The following is a 21981-nucleotide window of genomic DNA, read 5'->3' on the forward strand; positions in this document are numbered from 1 at the left end:
TGAGACAATGAGATGCATTTAAAACATAAATAATAGATATGATATATGCCTGAGGTTATGAATGTATATGATGCCGAGAAGCACTATATCGGTTTGATTGTCACAAGGTTAGGAGGACTTAGTTACTGACGGAGCCATAAGCCATTAATTCATTTGCATCTTAGGGCTTGTCTACACTTACCGGACCTGCTAAATCAACTGCCGATCGCTCTCCCCTCAATTCCTGTACTCCCACCTAATTGAGAAGAGTAAGGGGAGTCGACAGGAGAGCGTCTCCCATCGACGTTGCGTAGTGTGGACCCCATAGTAAGTAGATCTAAGGTACGTCGATTTGAGTTACGCTATTCACGTAACTTAAATTGAGTAGCTTAGATCGACTTCTCCCTTTAGTGTAGACAAAGCCTTAGGCTCCTTGTTGCTGAGGACCTAATTAGCTTTGCCTCATGTTCATGTGACTACAGGAGACGATTATCCTATGTCAATGTTCTGCTCCGTTATCATCATCTCTGTGACACATTACAGTAATTGCAACATATGAAGGAAGTTTGTTTACCTCACTTGTACCAAAGGCCTGTTTATGATCTTAGATGCTCTAGTCCCTTAAGGCATTACTGCAGTAGTCTATTGAGGTAACCTAATCTTTGGTTGCATTTGTCAGATACCCAAAACAATCAGGGCCTTTATCTTTACTAATTTAATCAGACATTCCTGCAAATATTGATAAAAGCTCAGTCTTGCATGTTTTAAGAGCGGACAAAGTTTGTTAGCTGAGGAGGGCCAGATTCTGATACTCTTACGCCTGTTACGTATTATCTTACTTCTCAAAGAGCCTCATTACTGTTTGAGCAGTAAGAGGCTACTTAACTAAATAAGGATCTGTCCCTCGTTGCTGGGACTAACACTTTTTTTTGCAGAGGAGGAAGGTGGTGATTGTCCAGGGGGAGACTTTTGTTCTGACTCTTGTCTGTGGGGGTGTGGTTTTTGTTTGTTTTTTTTGTCCTCCTGTAATTTTTCTGGAGAGGGGAAAACAAAGTGAAGAAAAATTATAAATATATATAGATTTAGGAGAGGGGATTTGATTTCTTAGCCTTCTCTAAACTAAGAAGGGCTTAAGACACAACTTTTAATTTAAAAGGCCACAATTGGTTCACTAGGTTGTGTGAAAATCCTTGGGAGACTGCCTGACTCCTTGAGATTAAAAATTTATCAAAGCCAGCAACAGACTGAATGAAGAGATGGATCCTGTTTAAAAGCATGACAATTAAATTAGTTGAAGATGCTGATGAGGACATCTCAATAGCACCAGAGAAAATTGTTTTCATTCACTTTCAGGTTCTTATGCTCATTGATGCCAGCTTTGGATTTGAGATGGAAACCTTTGAATTCTTGAACATCTGCCAAGTACATGGGTTTCCCAAAATCATGGGTGTCCTTACTCACCTGGATACCTTCAAGAACAACAAACAGTTAAAGAAGACCAAAAAGAGATTAAAACACAGATTCTGGACAGAAGTATATCAGGTATAATACCAAATAGTTATTTTTCATAAATGTTTGAACTGTGGAAATTGATTTAGGGGTGGGGAAAATATTCAAGTATTTAAATGTACTGCATTTGTTTGTTCACAAATGTTACTGAAAGACAAGACACTGCTAGGGTAGCATTTAGCATTGACTCAGATTATACAATCTTTCTCTTTCTTGAAAATTGACTTGTGTAATTGAGCTCTATCACTAAACAATAGAGCTGTTACAGCACTAGAGCCCAGTAGTCATTCACACAAGTAATGATGTGCGTAGGGGGTTGCAGGATCAAATCCTAAATTCATAAAAGCCAGATGGTGTTGCTTTGCAGGCTTTAATGCGGTGTCTAACAATGCTAATGTTGTGTAGCTTCTGTATTTGTGTTGTGCCTGCTGCTGAAAAAATACATGATTTCTATGAAACATACATCTGCCCTTTAACAGATGCAAAAGCAAGTCTTTGCTGCTATTGTGAGCCTTGCACACCTGGTGCCAAATTGTTGGGGATAACTTTTTGCCTTGATGGAGGGAAGATAATTAACAAAGTTAACTCAAATCTATTGAAGGCAATTGTAACTTGTTGAATGCAGTCTCTTGCTTTAGTTTTAATGAGGTAGGAATTTAATTGGGGTAAGTTGTTTTTTTTTTTTTTTTTTTTTGGTTAAACTTTTAATATAAATTTGATTTAGGGTGCCAAGCTGTTTTATCTCTCTGGGATGGTACACGGAGAGTACCAAAAGCAGGAAATTCATAATCTGGGACGCTTTATCTCTGTTATGAAATTCCGTCCACTTACATGGCAGACATCTCATCCATATGTCCTAGCAGACAGGTACGTGGTTTTCTTTTTTCCTCAATTCTCTGTTTGTCCTCTGCACTCCCACCCCCAAGTTCTGTTTTTATAAGAATGTAACAGCCAGTCAGTTGATAATAGCTAAATTAAAGTTTAATCTCTTTTTTCATTACTGACATAAATGAGGGGAAATCAGTGGTGTAAGAGGTGTATTTTCAATCCTGTGCATGTAAGTTTAGCCACGCAGCTCCACTCATATCCGTATGAGGGAATGGTGTAATTCTATTCCTGTACACTTCTGAAAAAAATTATTTTAATAGTACAGTTATGTAACTGTTGGGCATGCAAATGACCAATTTAATGTGTAGCTAGAATTTTATAGAGTTATCCATTACTGTGGCAGCTAGTGCATGGTCTCTATTGCTATAAATGAGTGCAACCCCACTAAATTAAAAAAACAGTTATAATAATTTGCCATCTGACTTCCGTGGAGCTGAGCCCACTTAAATCAGTGGTAAACTTGGCTTGGTGACTTCAGTGTAAGTTTGATTTGTTCACAGACTGTAGGATGAGGCAGTAAATGTGTCTTTAGAATGCTACAGGTTATTTGAACACTGTCCATAAAACATTTAAACAAAACTGCTGCGTGATTATGTTGAACTTCTCTGAAACCACAGCATCCCAATAGTTTAACAGCAGATAGTGAACATATCACTCTGATCTCTAATCACTGGAATGGCTCTCCATTGAATACGGAGTCTACTTCAAGGTCTCTATCCTGAATTTCAAAACTCTCCATGGGATTGGCTCTAGCCACCTGAGAGATTGTGTCTCCTTCTGTGTCCATGATCTCACACAACAGCTAGTTCCACTGGAACAGTGCATCTGTCTACAAAAAGGGGGAGGGGAAGTTTGTGGCTTCTGAAGACTGTACTTTCAGAGGAGCTGGATCTAGCTCACTCTTGGAAGAGATTAACAGAAATCAATTAAAAAAAACAAGCCTTGCTTCTTTCAAAGTCCCATTCACTCATAAATGAGGGGAGGGAAATACCTATGAACTGATAAGATTATTTTTCTTGCAATTTGGGAAAGAGTTAAGAAACAGACATTTTGTGTTTTGCTTTTAAATACCGGGGCAGTGCTTAAGTGATGTGGTCGGAGAAGTACTTAGAAAGATGATACACAAAGTTCTCTGAAATGCACAGAGCACATTTGGGGAAAAGAAGAAAAAATATTCTCTAAATCTTCCAGTTCCAGTTTTAGGTATTAGCTTAACCTTATTGTGCATGAGAGCCTAAAAGTGAAATTGGCTAGAAAGTGACTATAAACAAAAATGAAACTGATTCAGTTGTTTTCACTTTCTGCCCCCAGATAAAGGAGAAATGCCCCAAATGAACACACGCGTAATCTTTCAGAGATGTAGTATTAGATGAAATGTTATACATTTAAAATAAAATTATCATCTAAAATATTCACACACAAGAATCTTTAACCAAAAAAAAGACTTTAACATGACAGTGTGCTTTATTGTGTTCCTATTATCAAACAGTGAAAATGTCAAAAAATGAGATTATACAATGTTTGTGATTTTTTTTTTAAATAAAGCTGCAATAGTAGTTTAATGTAGCAAGTGCAATAATTTGCTTCAGTACTTTCTTTTTGGAAGATGATAGTTGAGAGACTGTATTTCTAATATCTCTTCTGATATTCCCTAGAATGGAAGACTTGACAAACCCAGAAGATGTTCGAGTCAATCCAAAGTGTGACAGAAAGGTGTCACTTTATGGCTACTTAAGAGGAGCATACCTAAAAAACAAAAGCCAAATTCACATGCCAGGTAATGTATCTAATCTCTTAAAATTCTTATTATTTTGATGATTTATAGCTTGTAATACTGTTAAAGGGATAGTTTACATCTGCAAAAGACCACCGTACTATAGTTAATATTTTAATATTAATATTTTGTAAAACTTTTAATTGAGAAATCTTCTTGCAGTGCTAAATCTAAACACAATAACAATGTACTAGCATGGAAAACCAGAAAATGAAATTGATCAGTGTAGTTACGCTCTCTGGGATGATTGAAATGCAAAAAAAAGTAATGTTAATAATGAAAAGTATTATGTAGCGTAATAAATGAATACTAATTAATGATAACTTAGTGATTTAAGTTATTTTCTTTTTAACAAGGCTGAGATGATGTTAGTAATGAAGATAAGTGTATATTTACAGGAGTAAGTTGCCAGTGATTTATAGTCCACTAGCTGATTAATTTGTAGAATGTTTTCCAGACTTAGTAGTAGGTCTTAAAAGTGTTGCATGTGGTTTATCTATGCAGCGTACTATTGATGTTAAAACACTTCATGCCACAGTAGAGCCCCTTTACCTCTTTATGGTGAACTGTACAGGTGTGTTGTTTTTTGTTTTTGTTTTTTTTAAATCAGAGCTTTGTCAAAATCCTTTTCTTCCTTGTTCACCAACCCAGGTGTAGGGGACTTTGCTGTGAGCGATGTGAGTTTCCTGCCAGACCCCTGTGCACTTCCTGAACAGCAGAAAAAGCGTTCCTTAAATGAGAAGGATAAACTTATTTATGCCCCACTGTCAGGAGTTGGAGGTGTAGTGTATGACAAAGATGCTGTTTATATTGACCTTGGTGGAAGTCATGCTCATCAAGATGAAGAGGTGAGGAGAAAGTCTGTTTCTTTGAGTTCTCTGTTCTCCAGTAGAATATAGCTTCTGCCTAAAGAGGCAAAGCAATGGTGCTTGGAAACAGTTTTTTTGTTGTTTGTTTTTTGTTATTTAAACATCAACCCAAATGATATGCAAACATATCCTTATCCTTAAATATCTTATTAACCACCTTTCTTTCTACAATGATTGAGAAACAAAATAGTTTGTGTGTGTTTGTTTTTCCCAATTACCCTCTCTCAGAAGCTGTGGAAAACAGCTAAGGAAGTAATTAATAATAAATTCTTACATAGCTTATTTTTCTTCAGATACTTTCCAAGCATTAACTAAGTGTCATGCCATCCCTGAGAGCAGGGCCTATGTATTTAGTCTCATTTTGCAGGTGGGGAAATTGAGGGAGAGTGGTTGTATCTCATCCAAGAAAGTTGCTCTCCGAGGCAGGGCTTGAACTTTTTCTCTGTCTTGTGCTCAGACCATTTCAAATATTATGGTGCATGAGTTAAAATATTGTTAAATGTACAATATGTTTTTTACACACTGGTAAGGAGCCCATCTCTGTAATTTGCATGGTTTAATATTGAGTCTGTTCCTGTTGCCCAGTTTAGGCAGTTTTAAAAATTTGTTGATAGTTCAATAAACATTTGTATAATTGATCTATTAAACAGAAAAAAATCTTTTGGTTTGTCAGGAAGAAGTGAGACCAAATCATGAACTAGTCCAAAGCCTCATCTCCACACATTCCACCATTGATGTTAAGATGGCTTCAAGCAAAGTGTCTCTTTTCATGGACTCCAAACCATTAGGTTCAGAAGATGTGGAAAACCAAGAGTAAGTTTTGAATTTTACCGAGCAGTGGGAGACAGAACAACTTGATTAGAAGAGGCATAACACAGGCAACAGCTTTGGCCACTTGTGTAGCTTAGTTAATAGCTGTTTCAGTGGGCTGATATTAAAGGTGTGTGGCTTGCTTGCATGGCACATGCACAGAAAGAGTTTGGGAGAGGTTTATTGTAGAAGAGAAACAGGAGTACGGAGCTCTAAAACTTAAAGCAGACCTGTTTAAACTTCATGACTCTGTTCCCAACCTTCATTAGAGCAGAGTAAGATGAGATCATCACACTTATTTTCAGTACTGATTTTATCAGGGTTTGAACTTGTTTTATGAGTTAAAAAGCACTGTTTCCTACTCTTCTGTATCAGTCCTCCCCTAAACGTGGAAAACATAATTCAACCTCAACTAAACAATAGGTGGGCATGGGAGTAAGGATGCTTCAGGATGTGGGCATGGATGTTTATAGGAGAAATAATTGTAGAATGGGTATATTTGCTTTATATCACCTTTAGACATGCATCTAGTTTTTTTTTTTTTGGCCATTTCTGTTTTTGGGCACGGTAAATTATGATTATCCATTAGGTATTAACTTTTCAGAATGGAATAATCAGTACAAGGTTCTTCTTTTGTCAGGTCTTAAGAGGAGAAGAAATCTAAGCTTTATTTGCACTTTCTCTGTTTAGTGTAGTTAGTCCTAAAAGATAAGTAATCATGGTTGTAAATTTCACTGGTCTTTGTTTGAGCAACTCTGGGATTGCAGACTTCAAAGTAATGTTCAGAATAGGAGTATATTTCTAATTATAGAAGAAGTTGGTAATGCCACCCTACAATTAGATTGCTTATCACTTCCCGTTATAAGACTGTTTTCTGTTGCTTATAACTCTTTTTAACTGTTCAGGCTGAAATGTTCCATGTTGTCCACCTTCAGCTAATTATTATTTAACTTTTGCTTAAACAGCTAAGCTGTTTTTTTAAAAAAAATTCTTATAATTTCATAAAGAGATCCTTTAGTGTACCTCTATGCCTTCTGTTAATGAAGTTTTTCGAGACAAGGTGGGAGAGGTAATATTTGTTGTTTGACCAACTTCTGTTGGTGAGAGAGACAAATTTGCAAGCTTAATAGAGCTCTTTTTCAGGTCTGGGAAACATATTCAGGGCAGGTATACACTTAAAACGCCGCATTGGTGCAGCGGCACTGATGCACCTCCGCCAGTGTAGTGCTTTAATGAAGACACTCTAAGCCGACAAGAGAGAGCTTCTCCTGTTGGCTTAGGGCATGTCTACACGTACAGCGGTGCAGCTGCATTGTGTCTGGTGAAGATGCACTATGAAGATGCACTATGCCGAAGCTCTCCCACCGACATAGCGCTGTCCACACCAGCACTTAAATCAGTGTAACTACGCCAATCAGGGGTGGAGTGTAGATCCAGGGCTCAGAATGTCACAGCTAAATACAAGGTAGAATAGATTGTTTAGCATAAGTAGTTAACACATTTCAATGGACCATTCAAGAAGAAGTGGCCTATGAACTCCCTTCTGATAGGGAGAAAGGAAGGTGGGAAAGCAGCAATATAGGGAGTTGCTAGTGGGTTGTATATCATTGTAAAAAGCCATACATCCAGTATGTCTCTTCAGTCCATGATGTTTAGTGTCCAGCAAAGTTATGAATTTAAGCTCTCAGGCTCGCCTTTTGAAAGTGTTGTGCAAGTTTCCTTTAGGCAATAGGTCAGATAAAGAGTGTTCACTTTGAAAAGTGTTCACCCACAGGTGATGAGGTGTTTTTGTCTTGCATCATTTTCCTGTATGAGTTCATTTGAAAGCATAGTAATTGTCTGGTTTCACCCTGGCACAGTTGCTATTGGGGCATTTAATTCACTGGATGGCATGTTGTGATAGGCAAGTGTAGGCACAGAGATTTTGAAAAGTGTGGTGGGGGGGGTGTAGATCATTGTAGTAGTGGAAATATGTTTGCAGGTTTTGCATCTATTATTCTGGCAGGGTCTGGTGCCGCTTTTTGAGTTGTATCCTGGTCTGTGGGGAGCTTGCTTCTGATGATGAGCTTAGATTTTTAGTGTCTTGCTAGATTCCTACACTCATGGACTGAATAGACACACTGGATTTTAAGGCTTCTTACAACAGTCTATAACCAGCTACCCCATATCATCCCCCCCCCCCCCCGGGTAGATCCTTCCCCTTTTCTTCCTATAACTGCAGGAGTGTTGATGGGACTCTTCACCTTGAATGATCCCTTGAAATATGTGTTAACTACTTATGCTAAATAATCTGTTCCATCTTGTCTTTAACTATGACACTAATAATCCACACCCTTGAGTGACATAGTTAGACCAACTCTGTGTAAAAGGGCAGGTCTACACTACAAACGCTGCATCGGTGCAGCTGCACTAATGTAGCACTAATGTAGCACTTTGATGAAGACACCCTAAGACGACAGCTGAGCGCAATCCTGTTGGTTATTCCACCTCTGTGACAGGTGGTAGTTATGTCGGCGGGAGAAGCTCTCCTGCTGACATATCACTGTTTGCACGGGGCGGGGCGGGCGGCGTAAGGTCGGTATAACTACGTTTCTCAGGGGTGTGTATTTTTCACACTCCTGAGTGACGTCATTACACCAAAGTAAGCATTACGCCTGCTGGAATTTTGTGCCACTTCTTAATGCAGAATTTCTGTTTTCCACCTAAATGCTTCCTTTTTCCAGGGCTGAATGCGGGAGCCCCAGCTGCGCAACGTTTCCTGGATCTATTTTGTTGTCTGTATTGTTACAGATATACTTGCTGACAGATATTTTGAAATAAATTGCCAAATAATTGAAACTGGCATGATTGTATTGTAGTGTTTTGACAAATAAAATATGCAGAATTTTAAAATATTGTGCACAGAATTTTTAGATGCAGAATTCCCCTGGGAGTAAAGTGTGTATGGGAAACCTGACCTAAGCTTTAAAGCTTCTCTCTCACCAACAGAAGTTAGTCCAATCAAGCTGACCTCATCCACCTTGTCTGTCTAATATCTTGGGATGGACATGGCTACAATAGCACTGCATACAACAATAGGTTTTTTTGTCATTTATTTCTCCATATAAAACAGTACTTTTCTCCAAGTTAGAAAGGTTTGAGACTCCATCAGCACTGAACACAGTACATTTTTTCTTCAATTTTTTTTTTTAAATAATTCACTGGCATAGCAACAGGTGATACATTTTTAGTTTTTGTGAGGGTCCTGGGAGAATGGCAATCATAATCTTCAGTAAAAAACCAACAACTTAGTGCAGGCACTCGGTCTAAACTAGTGGACAACAGTGAAGAATCGCTAATTTAGTTGTGACATTACCACAATGAGGCTTCTTGAACTAAGAGATTTCTTTGTCAGACAGTGTTGCTACTTGCTTTGATGGCACAGGTAGCCATACTTCTGCTGTCGGAGTGACACCACCAAAATGTTCTTCCGTATTTGTTTGTGACATCAAATGTTTAATTAAAGCCAACTGAATTTTTTTTTATCTTGTTCTCCATGGGGAAAGCAGATTTGTGATGCCAAAAGAAGAGAAACAAATTGATTTGAAGACTGGGAGAGTACGTCGGAAGGCAATGTTTGAAGAAGAAAATGATGATGGAGCAAGTGATGAAGAGAAGGGACAAGATGAAGAAATGTCTGAGGATGAGATGGATGGAAGTGAAGGTGGTGATGGTGACGATGTGGAGGGAGAAAGTGACAAAGAGGTACCAGGGCAAGAGCTAGGTCTCAGGAGTGCCAAGCGTCTGAAAAGAGAGGAGACTACAGAAGAAACTGCAGTGGAACTGCCGGCATTTGCTAATAGCGATGATGATCTTGAGATGAGTTCAGGGGACGAAGGGGAAACTGACCTTGATGAAAGCAAGGAAGAGGCAGAAGACCATGGAGATGAAGAAGAAAGTGACGAAAAGGAAAGTTCAGACAGCGCTTCTGAATCTTCAAGCAGACAAATAAGTAAATTCACACCCTGTGAATTAGGCAGGGAAGATAAAGAACGAAGAGAGAATCATAACATAGATCACCGTTTGGGTAAAAAAGTGGTTTCCACTACAGATTCTGGAAACTGCACAGCTGACGAGGCATCTGAATCTGAGGCTGAAGGATCCTCCCAGGAAGAGGAAGGATCAAATGATGACTCAAAAGTTGAAGAATCCGATAGGAAAGGGATTCAGAGTGCTCCAGAGAAGAATGTAGATGGTGTTGAATGGGCTGAATCAAAGACTGTAGAAGATGAGGATGATGATGATGTTGAAAATCTACTGAAGGAGGAAGAGGAGTATGGAGAAGAAAATGACTTTTCTGCAGACACAGCAGGTAAATTTTAAATTTCTCATTTTCCTTTACTGTGCATTTGGCATAATGTTCATTGCTGCAAGCAGTCTCTCTTTTTCTTCTTGGGAAGCACTGTTGTCCAGTAACTAGAGCAGGAAACTGCATCTCAGACCTTTTGTAAGCCATTGATTCTCTGCTTAAGCCTCAATTTCCCTGACAGTAAAATTGATTATACCTAGCTTTTATAGAGTTCTCTGATCAAAGGCCCGAAAGACCAGCAGAATTGTTATCTTTACTGTGATATGTTTTCAAAAAAGTGAAACTTGTGTATTGCATTTGGAAAAAGTAAACTACCTTTCAGTGATTTTATTAACAGATGTCAGTGGTGAATTTATAATGATGAAAATAGTCTATAGTTTAGTCTGCAGGCTCTGGTCTTAATCTTTCTTTTCCCCTTTTTCCTTCAAAAGTTAGAAACTGTCTACACTGCAAAACCAACCAAATCACAGGAGAGTGTTACAATACAGGATGAAAAATTAGAGCCAACCATGTGTATCTGTGTCACGTAACCAGTATAAAGTCTTGATCCTATCTACCAATTTTAAGTGTATTGTAATTGACTCCCTGTTTAAGTTTTCTCCCTAGTGCAGATGGTCCCTTAGTCTAATGCATTGCCAGTGGAGGAAGGAATTTACAGTGTTCTTCTCCCTCCCCTTTCAGGTGCACTTAAGTGGAAGGAAGACCTTACCCAAAAGGCAGCCGAAGCTTTTCTGAGACAACAACAGTCTGCTCCCAACCTTCGCAAACTTGTTTATGGAACAGGTAAAAATCCCATGTGTATAAGTGTAAGTTTCTCTCCCAGCCTCATGATGCTATTGTTCTGATCCCTGTATAGCCTTTTAATCATAGGCATATTAGTTAGCCATAGCTTTTGGAGTCTACTCTTCCATGGGTGCATGAGGAAATAATGGAATTAACTCTCCTTATTGGTAACAGGAGTTCACATTTTAGTTTTTCTACAACCCCCCCCGCACCCCCCCTCCGAAAGATAATTTTGTCTTCCTAATTAAACATATTTTATGCTAGTTTGACCTAGTATTTATCCAGAGGCTTGCTAAACATATATTGGTTGGGTCCTTCCTTTTTGAGATACAGCAATATTTTCCCAGGTGGATAGAAAGAGTATTGAGTTCCCTTTGGTATATAGTATTTTCCCAAAACATTTAAGCTCATCTTTTTAAAAATAAAAAAGATCTAGTAGTAGATGCTATACACATACCACCTATTTTGGCAACTGGTTATTTATGATCTGTCTGGTCACATGAGATTTTTTCTCAGTGAATTTTGTCTAAATTTAACCAAGCCTTCTTCGAAAGGTGAGGAAGTGTTCATTCAGACTATGAATGAGATTAATTTTATGATGTCTGTTATAGAATGTATTTTTTAAGATAATGATGGTAATTTGTCAAGAATCAGGCAGTTGGTTTAAAGTGAAGATAAAGCTGTCATTTACATGATGTATGCACCCTGTTTAATTAATAAACTGATACATTTCCAAGCAAGAGACTGTCCTCTCAACATGTACAACTCCTGTTGACGTTACTGGGAGTTCTGTATACTAAGGTTTGCAGTATAATGCCCTAAGAAATTACCAATACATTCACAAACCCAGTGTTAGCAGTTTGCAGATGGATACAAAACAAATGGGATTTGGTTTTGGAGAAATAGACAGCCTTTTTCTAATAGGCTGGGTTTTGTTTTGTTTTGTTTTATCACTTTTGTGTGAAACAGTTTCTACATGAGGTGTTGAACAAAGACCTCACAGTGGCTTAATCAAAGAACAGATTTTTTCAGATAAATCCAATCATCCATGAGGCACCTGATTTTTCTGTTAAAGTATGTGAAATTTTACATGTGTAATACATTTGTCCCACAGTCCCGTCCCGTCCCATTTGCTCTCCAGCTAAAGACCTGACTTTGGGTTCTGATCTCAGTATAGAATAATTCGCTTGCTGCTGCTTGCTCTGTAAGGGAATCAAACAATGTATTCGTTTTGCTGCTTTCTTAATACAAGCTGGAACGCTGGTCTCCTTACTAGTACACTTGTGCATAAACCACTTTTATGATTTAATTCCTCTTTCCTCAAACTACATCAGACATTTAAAGATGTATGGAGCAAGAGAGGTTTTTGATTAATTTAATATATACGTATGATTTGCAGATGATGCTTTTAACTATGGCATTTTATTTAGTGGCTGAGGATGCCGATGAAGAGGATGATGCTGATGAAGAGCTTGGAGGGCTGTTCCACGTCAGCCGTCCTGACAAAGAATCCAAACAAAAGGCTAATGCCCTTGACTGCTCCAAATTTCCAGTGGAAACCCCCCAGGATTGGGATTTAGATGAGGTACTGCTTTTGGACAGACAGCTCTTACACTCTTTACTCTTAGTATGTATCCACTTACACCAGTCTTGAATTTCCCTTATAAAGAATTGCTGATATGTCATGGAGACGTGAAACGAACCCATGTGAATTACAGACAGTTCTGCCTATGTGTCGTCTTCAGAAATTCTCGTCTCCTCTTTGTCCTCACCAGAGACATTTACACACAAACAAGATCTTGGTGGTTTTGTTTTTTTTAGCATAGGAAGGGGAAATGAAAGTAAGTAAACTTAATGCTAGTGAAAGATGCTGGATGGATTGCTGTGATGACTGACGTCATCTTATTTATTCACTAAATGGTTACCCCAGACTCACATTAATGTGCTGACTTTAATGAGCTTTTGCCTTTTTCTGGCAGGATGATTTCTGGGGGTAGGAAGAGGTTAATTCATTCCCCCTCCACCTCTCTGTGGAGGTTGCCAGCAAGGAAGACAGTTTTGATAGTTGTGTTGCGATGTGGATAGCAAATGGACTGAGAGCAAGCCGTCTCTCTAAGCCAGAACAAGTATTACAGACAAGGTGTGTCAGCTGTTGAGGTGCTTTGTAGTCATGAGAAGTGTCCAAGTAACACTTTCATTTTACAGGTTATGAACAGTATTCAAGACTGCTTTGTAACAGGAAAGTGGGAAGCAGATAAAGATGCAGCAAAACTGCTGGAGGAAGATGGTACGTCTGATGCTCTTAGAATATGAGTAATGGAGAAAAAACTTCTAATAAATGCTGTGACTTAATATTTAACCCAAAATTCTGTTATGTATTTAAAAATGTTTTACATTAGTAACACCCTTGCCAAGTTCTCTACCTGTTTTACATATTTGAAGCACTATGCAAGCATTAACTGATTTTATTACTGTAGCTGGTATCCATCTGTGCACAAATAGGAGAGAAATAGCAGTTTGAGAGAGGGAACAGTTTACGCTCTTTGAATATAGAATCTGTCTATCATATAGAATAGAAAATAGAATCTCCACTCAAGGCTGGTTGGCTTCCACTCAGGGCATGGCTACACTTGCAGGTGTAGAGCGCTTTGAGTTAAACCAGCCTTCGTAGAATGCAGTAGGGAAAGCGCTACAATCTGTCCACACTGACAGCTACAAGTGCATTGGCTGCAACATGCTTTTCAAATGGGGGGTGGGGGGGAGGTGGAGTGTGACAGGGAGTGTGTTGTGTTTGCGGGGGGGGGGTGGAGAGCATATCAGCATGCTGTCTTGTAAATTCAGACAGCGGCAGATCATCCCCCCCGCCCCCCCCTCGCTCTCTCAAAAACAGCATTCCACAGGTAATGGTTGCTTTGCCTCGGAGCAGATAAGCAGCTGGTTGTCAGAAACAGAGCTTTCAAAGGGCATATCGCATTCCTGCAGCGATTCCAAAACAATGAGAAGAGTGGCCACTTGATTTAAGGGGATTATGGGATGTTTCCAGAGGCTGATCAGAGCTCAGTAATGCAACACCTTGTTCACAGGGCGCCTGGGCGTTTTAGCCAAGGCACAACAAGGGTTAATCCTCTTACCGAGGTGGAGTTCCAGGAGAGCTCTAACCGTGAAGTCAGAGCTCTCTATGTGCCTTGCCAGTGTGGACCGGTAGTGAGCTAGGGCTCTCAGGGCTGCTTTTATGTGCTCTAACTTGCAAGTGTAGCCAAGCCCTCATAGATAATCAGCTTTCAGTTTTGTAGGTGTGCTTAGCTGTTCCTTTTGTACAGATGGGATTGAAATGTACAGAAATCCTATTTGCAGTAAGTAAGTCTTGTCTCTTAGTTTTGCTGAAAAGTTGGGATTTTAGTGTTGGCGAATTTATGGAGATACTGTTTTTAATTTCAAATATGATTATATTATCTCCAAAGCAAACTGTTTGAATATTGATAACTTTTGTAGAGCAAACTTCCATTTATTTTTCAACTTTCTGAAATTACTGGATCCATTTTAGATTTTTGCTCTCCCTGCAGTCTTTGCCTCCACATCTGACGGAAGCTGGAGCCCAGGTTGCTGTGCTGATAAATTAGTGGGCAGTGCTGAGTCAGAGATAATGAGAGGGTGCTGTCAAAATTAAGAATTGTTTCACTCTTTCCACCTGTGTGGCTTTCACTCTGAGAGATGCAGGGAGGCGAGGCATGTGGGCTTTGCTAGAACTTCACTTGAATTTTGAGGCGCTGGAGATGTGTGAAGAAAGTTGCTGATGGTCCATTACTGAAAGGAAAAAGGAAGAGCTACTGAAAAGCTGGGCTGCCACTCGTTTTCTACAGAATGTGGGAAGAAAATGTGATAAATCTGTACAGCAATCAAAATGTGAAGTATTAGTGAGAAATAAATATGCACAAAATACAAGCGCTTAGAAGTGTTACAGAGCAGTGCAAAAATGTTGCTAACTTGCGGATTTCTTGGCTGCTCTATTTACAGAAGAACTGTATGGTGATTTTGAAGACCTAGAAACAGGGGTTGTGCACAAAGGAAAACCACCAGCAGAAGGAGATGAGGTATGATCTCTAGCTTGATTGTTCATCAGCTGCTCTTATTTAGTGTGTTTCTCTCTGTGTGGTGGGTTGTTCTGTTTCGAACATCCTTCAGCTCAGGATCCCAACTGGAAAGTTGCTCATAAATCAGTAGAAACAAGGCTGCTGTAATGAAGAGAACATTTTGGTATCTGAGGGACTGGAATGAAATAGATAAAGTTTCCTTTCTTTTATTTTCATTAGGATCAGATGTGCTTTTAATTTTAGGGGATCTAATAAACTATATTATTCTTTACATGGAGCTCATAATTGTGGGGGAGCAGAAATCAATTTACCATAGTTAACAGTAGAGGGCAGGCTTGATCCACTTGCTGGGTCTGAAAATCAAGTTTGTGATGCATGGTACAAGTTGAACATGATCCTGACTGCTAATAACTTGTATTTTCATGTAATCTTTCTGAAGTACTGTCATATAAAATAGAGGAAAACAAATGGAAGATTAGGGTGGATCTTAGACAAAAGATATATACGTGAATTTATGCTGTAGTGTTAAATGCTGCTGTGTAACATGCCCTAGTCTATGGGCTTGTCCACACTTGAAATGCTCCAGAGGCACAGCTGTGCCACTCCAGTGTTTCAGTGTAGACTCTACCTACACCAACGGGGGCGTTCTCCCATCAGTATAGGTAATTCTTTTGTTGATCTAGTGCTATCTGCAGTGCGGGTTAGGTTGGCTTAACTACTCCAGTCAGAGGTGTGGCTTTTTCACACCCCTGAATGACGTAGTTGAGCTGACTTAATTTTCTAGGGTAGATCAGGCCTGCATGCTTTCAGTGCAATATATATTTTGGGGGAAAGGGCACAATTGTAAACTTAGTTTCAGTAATAATTATGGGAAAATATTTGTATTATGTTGGTGATATGTTGCTTTTAACTTTGCCCTCAATAGGGCTTTCTAATTTTGCCAGGCATAGTAATGTAGAGTGTACCTGTGTGTTGGTGACATTCACCTTTTTACAGAAAGCCAGCCCTTTTTTGAGGGCTAATGTGGCACCTAATTGGTGATGGGGCCTTGTGCTAGCCCCAGGAGGATGAATTTCACCCAGTGTTTGATCTTTCATGGAATCATAGAAATTGGGAAGAAAAAAAGAAAATTTGGCCCACCTAACCCTGACTAGTACAAGATTGTTCCCGACAGTATATTCTCTGGTGACTTCAAACCATGAGCTTCCACCCTTTCTTTGGCGGGACTATTCCACTGTCTCATAGATCTTACTGTTGTATATGTATTTTTCTGATATTCAGCCTAATTTGTTCTTTGCTTAATTTCATCCTATTACTTCTGTTTAAACCTGCCTGAGTTGTTCTTTGTTGAGCAATATAGAGAGAGAAACTGGGAAAAGCACCTTGCTATCATAGTGAGGCAGTAGCTCCACAATGGGTAAGGATGAGACTAGCTTATTGTTTAAAATGCGATTTTTCTAAATACTCAGAAATGTACACACTTATTTGCAAATTACTGTGCCTCATGGTGTGTGGTTCTAATTTGAGGTTGTTTGAACAAGGGGTTTCTGAGATACAGCTCCCTTAAAAAATGCATGGCATGAAAATATTACTTACAGTTTTTCCTGTACACACTTGAGCCTCAAACTATGGCTCTGATCCGTCCCAAACTGGTATCATCTGCTCAGGATTGATTTCAGATAAAGAGCTGACTGCAGTAATGAAAATTTTCTAAAGCTTACCTGCAAAGCAAAATTGTCTGGGAAACTGGTATTCCACAATAGGAACTGAGAGAGACTTTGAGGGAAGGGAGAGGAGAAGGTACTTTAAGATGAATGGGTCAGTCTATGACAAAAGTGCTCAGAGCTATTATATCAGCTTTTGTTCATCTTCATGAGGTGTTCTTATTGATTTGAGAAATCCCACTGAGATGACTGAACCATTTCATACCTCTGCTGCAGAAGGTTGTGCAGAGCGCCTTCCCTCTAAAGAGGAGTCTGGGGCTCCCTCCACTCTGTTTTGCTGCGTCCTGCTGGTATACGTGCTCTTCATAGCCCATCAGTCACCACCTTCTCTCTTTTTCCCGTGGCTTCTCCAGCCCTACTGGAAGGGACAGGAGACAGGCACAGCTGGTAGCTGAGTGGGAGTAAGTTTACAAGGAAGCCTTCTTATGCCCTCCCCGCCCCCACAATCATGGTCCTCTCAGTATCACCACCTACTAAAAAAAACAAGGAAAATTCACTGCTCCAAAACTTTGTTAGTGGAGAATTAACATTCACTGGCAGTGCCTTTTACCCTTCCAGAGCATCAGTGCACCTATCCTTAGACCTTTGAAAACCAGGAAATAAAAAGTTAAGAAGTTTAAGTATAGGCTCATTCAATGTTCTGGACGGGTATGTGAATTCGGTTGACAATGGAATCATGAGCTAATCTGTAGTAATAGGGACCAAATTTATTTAGGGCAAATGTTGAAGACATACAAAATATTGCAAATTTTAGGGTTTTTTTTTTTTTACACTGTTTTTTTTGTTGTTGCTTATTTGTGAAATTATTGCTAATCATAGCATCTTGAACTAGGCGTTATTCATGTCCAAACTTCCCCCAGTCCATCATCTCTGGCATAGTACCTCACTCCTGATGGGCAATACTCGTGTATTATTCAAGTCCTGGGCCACTCTTATGCAGTCTTCTTTATTAATATGTTTATTTTAACTTAGGCATGGTAAATTATGCCAATTCCAAGCTCTAAGTAACTTGACATACATTAAAAATGCAATCCATAGCAATAAAAATACCATTTATTTTAATATTGGTTTGAAAAGCTTTCTAATGAGGACAAAAGGAATGAGACACCATGGAAACACATTTCCACTTCTTATGGAAGACATTCTTCTCCATATGGTGAATTTATTATTAAACAGTTTATCTTCTTAGGATAAAAAGCTGTGTTTATCACCGTTTGCATTATTAAATAGACCCTGGTCTGCCCTTGAAATTTAGATTGACCTGCCTGTGGTGCCCAGGTGTGTGTGACGTAGCCACTGTTGTAGATGCAGCTAAGGTCAATGCAAGAACTCTTGTCTCGATTAAGCTACCAGCACTTAGGTGGATTGCCTACGTTGATGGAAAACCGTCTCCTGTCAATGTAGGAAACGTACCCTGTGGTGTGCTACAGCAGTATAGCTGCAGTTGCTGCCCGTAGTATCGAACATACCCTGTGTTGCTCCTTGGTCATGTTCTGTAGGTGTAGTATATAAAATGTTGTCCAGACAAGGAATTTTGTGAACTAACTTTTCAAAAGCTGTTTGATAAACTTGTCTTTCTTTCTAGGCTGGAAGTGAAGGGGAGGAAGAGGATAAAGAAGGAAAAGAACCCAAACCAGGAGAGGAGGAGGAGAAGCAAAAGCGCATGGACAAGAAGCACAAATTGAAGGAGATGTTTGATGCTGAATATGATGAAGGGGATGCCACATACTTTGATGATCTCAAAGGGGAAATGCAGAAACAAGCTCAGGTAGAAGCTGTCAACTTGGCTATTTGACTATGAAGCTTCTTAAGTACCACACACTCTTTCTCTGGGGGACTCTTAGGGCACATCTTCACGGGCAACGTTAAAGAGCTGCTCCCACTGGTGCACTGTCGACCCTGGCTCTTTACAATGCTGAAACTTGCAGCACTCGGGGGTGTTTTTTCACACCCCTGAGCAAGAAATTTGCTGCGCTGTAAAGTGCCAGTGTAGACAAGCCCTTAGATTCAGCAGCCACTGATAGCTCTTCAGCATTTATGTGCAAAACACCATATGTTTAGAGGGAGTTTTTTAATTGGTGAATAGTGTGATTCCATTACCGTTTTTAAAAAAAACCAAAATACTAATTCTTTTGAAGCTCTTCTTTTTAATTGACTTATTGAATCATTATTGCTACTAAAATGTGGCACTCACCTAAAGCTACTGTGTAAATGTTAGCTGTTCAGGGGTTCCCAAGCTGTGATCCGTGGAGCAGAGAGCGAGGTGGTCACGTGGCAGGTGTTTTCAATGGAAAGAAATATCAGATGAGAAGGGGAAATGAAATTAAAAGCAAGTGTAGTCTGTGATTTAAAGAGGTCAAAATCTTTATTGCACTGACTACAGGTAAAAATATTTCGCTAATAATTACTTTTTCTTTTAAGCAATTGCTGTGGTTGCCATATGGCTATTAAGGCATCACAAGTGAGTAAGTAAGTGTCCACAAGGCAAAGTGTACATCAGAATGTATTCCACACTTGAAAAGTTTGAAAATCCCTGTTCCAGTTGTGTGGTGAGAATTTTCAAAGACATTTGAGAGACAATTTGAGCTGGTAACTCTGCTGCAATGTTTAGTTGTTAAATGAAACCCTGAATGTAGTTTTTAATATAGCTTTTTGTATTGCACTGACATCTTTCTGAAGAACCTTGCTGATGTATATCATAGTGTAAGGTTATTTAAAAAAAAAAAAAAGAGACCCACAGTGTACACCACCCTCTTATCTAACAAAATCTTGCTCAGATTAGCCATTAACTCAGTTGTACAGGTTTGCATTAACCTCTGACATAAGTACCAAACAACAAGACCTTGTGTTCCCATGTGCTTGCATAAGAACACTTAAAATGTAAACAAGCCTCTTCCAGGAAAAGAATGAGCCAATTTAGAGCTCCTGCACTAAAGGCCTGTTAGGGAAACATGTATTATAGTGATCCTTAAGCAGTGTATTGCCATCACAGTGTATTGCCAGAGAGAGAGTCCAAGTAAATTGGAGAAATCCAAAGACTTCAGAAATGTACTTGAGCCACAGGATTTATCCTATATGTTAGATTCCAACATCTGCACAAACAGCATCCAGAACAATCGGTAGTGGTATAGCAAAATATAGATGTTCCTAGCAGTACAAAAACAGAGGGAAAGAACCCTACTGTTAGTTACAAGGATCTTTTTTTAATTGCATAGAATCTTAGGTACACATAGCATCTCACAGATAAAGATAGGGCCCTCCTCTCTGGCACTTAAGGTAAAAATATTTCACAGATGCTTAGATTTAGAAGCTCACATCCCATTTTCAAAACTGATTTTGGTGCCCCGATCGTTTAGGCACTTTTTGAAATTTTACCCTAAATTCAGTATTCTAAGGATCTGTCCAAAAAGTCACTTGTTTCTTCTGGGCACTGTACTCGGGGTAGAGCAGTATGCCCAGATGTGTTTTGGACTTTCCTGTGTAAAGCTGGATCTGCTGTTTCCTAAAGGGAACTGCAAAGGAAAGAATTTGTGGTGGCAGACATCTGTTACTCTGAAGTAAGTTACTAGAACTATTCGGGCTATCCAGACAGATACCATGTAAATTAAACATTAATTTGCTTTTCAAGTAAAACTGAAACCTTCTGCACAAGCCTTGTTCATACATGGTTTTTCATGTTCCATTTTCTACCCATTAAAACTTTTCCCCCGTCTTTCTCACGTAGCTTAATCGGGCTGAATTTGAAGACCAGGATGATGAATCCAGAGTTCAGTATGAGGGCTTCCGCCCTGGGATGTATGTTCGAATAGAGATTGAGAATATCCCATGTGAATTTGTGCTTAATTTTGACCCTCACTATCCAATTATCCTGGGTGGTTTAGGCAACAGCGAAGGAAATGTGGGATATGTACAGGTATGGAGCCAAAGCTGTGTGTGCTGTGTATGGTGGTACAGCTGTGTTTCAGTAGGCATGGTATTGCTGTTGGTTTTTATTTCCTATTTGGCAAATGTAACTAATAGCTTAAAAAAAATTGAGACCTTTGTCTGAAGGTCCTTGTGCTGAAAAAAGAGAGGGCTTTTGGCATAGTTAATTTAAAAGTCCAGTGTTTGAGATTATAACTTGGCTGCTATCCTGTTTTAATATTTTAATGCAGGTTTGATGATCAGAAGGAAAATGTTATCAATATTGTTATTTTGGTATTTATTCGCACAAAGAGGCCCCTCCTCCCATCATCCTAGTTGCTGAACAAGCTCATGCAAAGACATTTGCGGTTCCCTAGGGTCTATAATCTAAGGCTTTGTCTACGCCACAGACCTTACAGTGGCACAGCTGTAAGGTCTCCTGTGTAGCTGCTGTATACCAGAGGGAGAGAACTCTTCTGCTGGCATAATTAAACCACCCCGACGAGTGGCGGTAGCCATGTAGGTGGGAGAGCATCTCCCACTGACATAGCGCTGTCCACACCAATGCTTTTGTCAGTGAAACTTTTGTCGCTCAGTGGGGTGTTTTTTCACACCCCTGACCAACAAAAGTTCTAGTGTAGACAAAGTCTAAATAAGGCAAATTACAATCAGAGGTTTGGGAAAGGGGATAGATAGATGTGTGTGTATGTATATTGTATACACACAGTTTTAAAAAATTTTAAATAGATGAAATGCCAGCTATTTTAAGTCACCCTGACCATCATGAATAGACATGTTTTAAAAAAAAATAAAGTTCTTTGGTTGTTAAACAAGCATTTAGGAAGGATGGAGATTGCTTCAATAATCACTGATATTAGGCCTAATGCTGTGCTTTTAATATTGTCAGTCTTTTCTTTTAACTAGTTACGTCTGAAAAAACATCGTTGGTATAAGAAGATACTTAAAACACGGGACCCTATCATCTTCTCCTTGGGGTGGAGGCGATTTCAGACTATCCCTATGTACTATATTGAAGATCATAATGGTCGTCATAGGCTTCTTAAGTATTCACCACAACATATGCATTGTGGAGCAACGTTTTGGGGTAAGGATTTTATTTAGATTTACAATCTACAGCCACATGGTGAACTGCAAAACTCCCTAGCCTTAGAGGAGGCATTAGGAATTTCCTATACAAATAACCAGCTGATCACTTTGGGGAAAGAGAGAATCACTTAAAACAAATGTTTATTCCCATAGGATATAAAATAATACTAAGAATTAGCAAATGTGCAGTATGGTT

The 21981-nt window shown here is 39.2% G+C and overlaps 1 protein-coding gene across 5 annotated transcripts in view; it reads left to right on the forward strand.

The window, feature by feature from the left end:
* The window catches only part of BMS1 (BMS1 ribosome biogenesis factor), a 40020-nt gene that overhangs the window by 8062 nt on the left and 9977 nt on the right, over positions 1 to 21981 (forward strand). For 3 of the 5 annotated variants that reach the window (XM_073353246.2, XM_073353243.2, XM_073353244.2), the window contains exons 5-17: positions 1333 to 1521; positions 2213 to 2355; positions 4032 to 4153; positions 4802 to 4998; positions 5693 to 5832; positions 9375 to 10180; positions 10859 to 10960; positions 12391 to 12545; positions 13166 to 13247; positions 14975 to 15051; positions 18361 to 18543; positions 20500 to 20688; positions 21603 to 21783. In XM_073353246.2, the coding sequence (XP_073209347.1) occupies positions 1333 to 1521; positions 2213 to 2355; positions 4032 to 4153; positions 4802 to 4998; positions 5693 to 5832; positions 9375 to 10180; positions 10859 to 10960; positions 12391 to 12545; positions 13166 to 13247; positions 14975 to 15051; positions 18361 to 18543; positions 20500 to 20688; positions 21603 to 21783 (2566 nt within the window). The remainder of the gene's footprint in view (positions 1 to 1332; positions 1522 to 2212; positions 2356 to 4031; positions 4154 to 4801; positions 4999 to 5692; positions 5833 to 9374; positions 10181 to 10858; positions 10961 to 12390; positions 12546 to 13165; positions 13248 to 14974; positions 15052 to 18360; positions 18544 to 20499; positions 20689 to 21602; positions 21784 to 21981) is intronic. The other 2 variants (XM_073353247.2, XM_073353248.2) reach the window with 2 other exon arrangements.

Source organism: Lepidochelys kempii, chromosome 7, assembly GCF_965140285.1.
Source record: "Lepidochelys kempii isolate rLepKem1 chromosome 7, rLepKem1.hap1, whole genome shotgun sequence".
In the NCBI taxonomy this organism is placed as follows: domain Eukaryota; kingdom Metazoa; phylum Chordata; order Testudines; family Cheloniidae; genus Lepidochelys; species Lepidochelys kempii.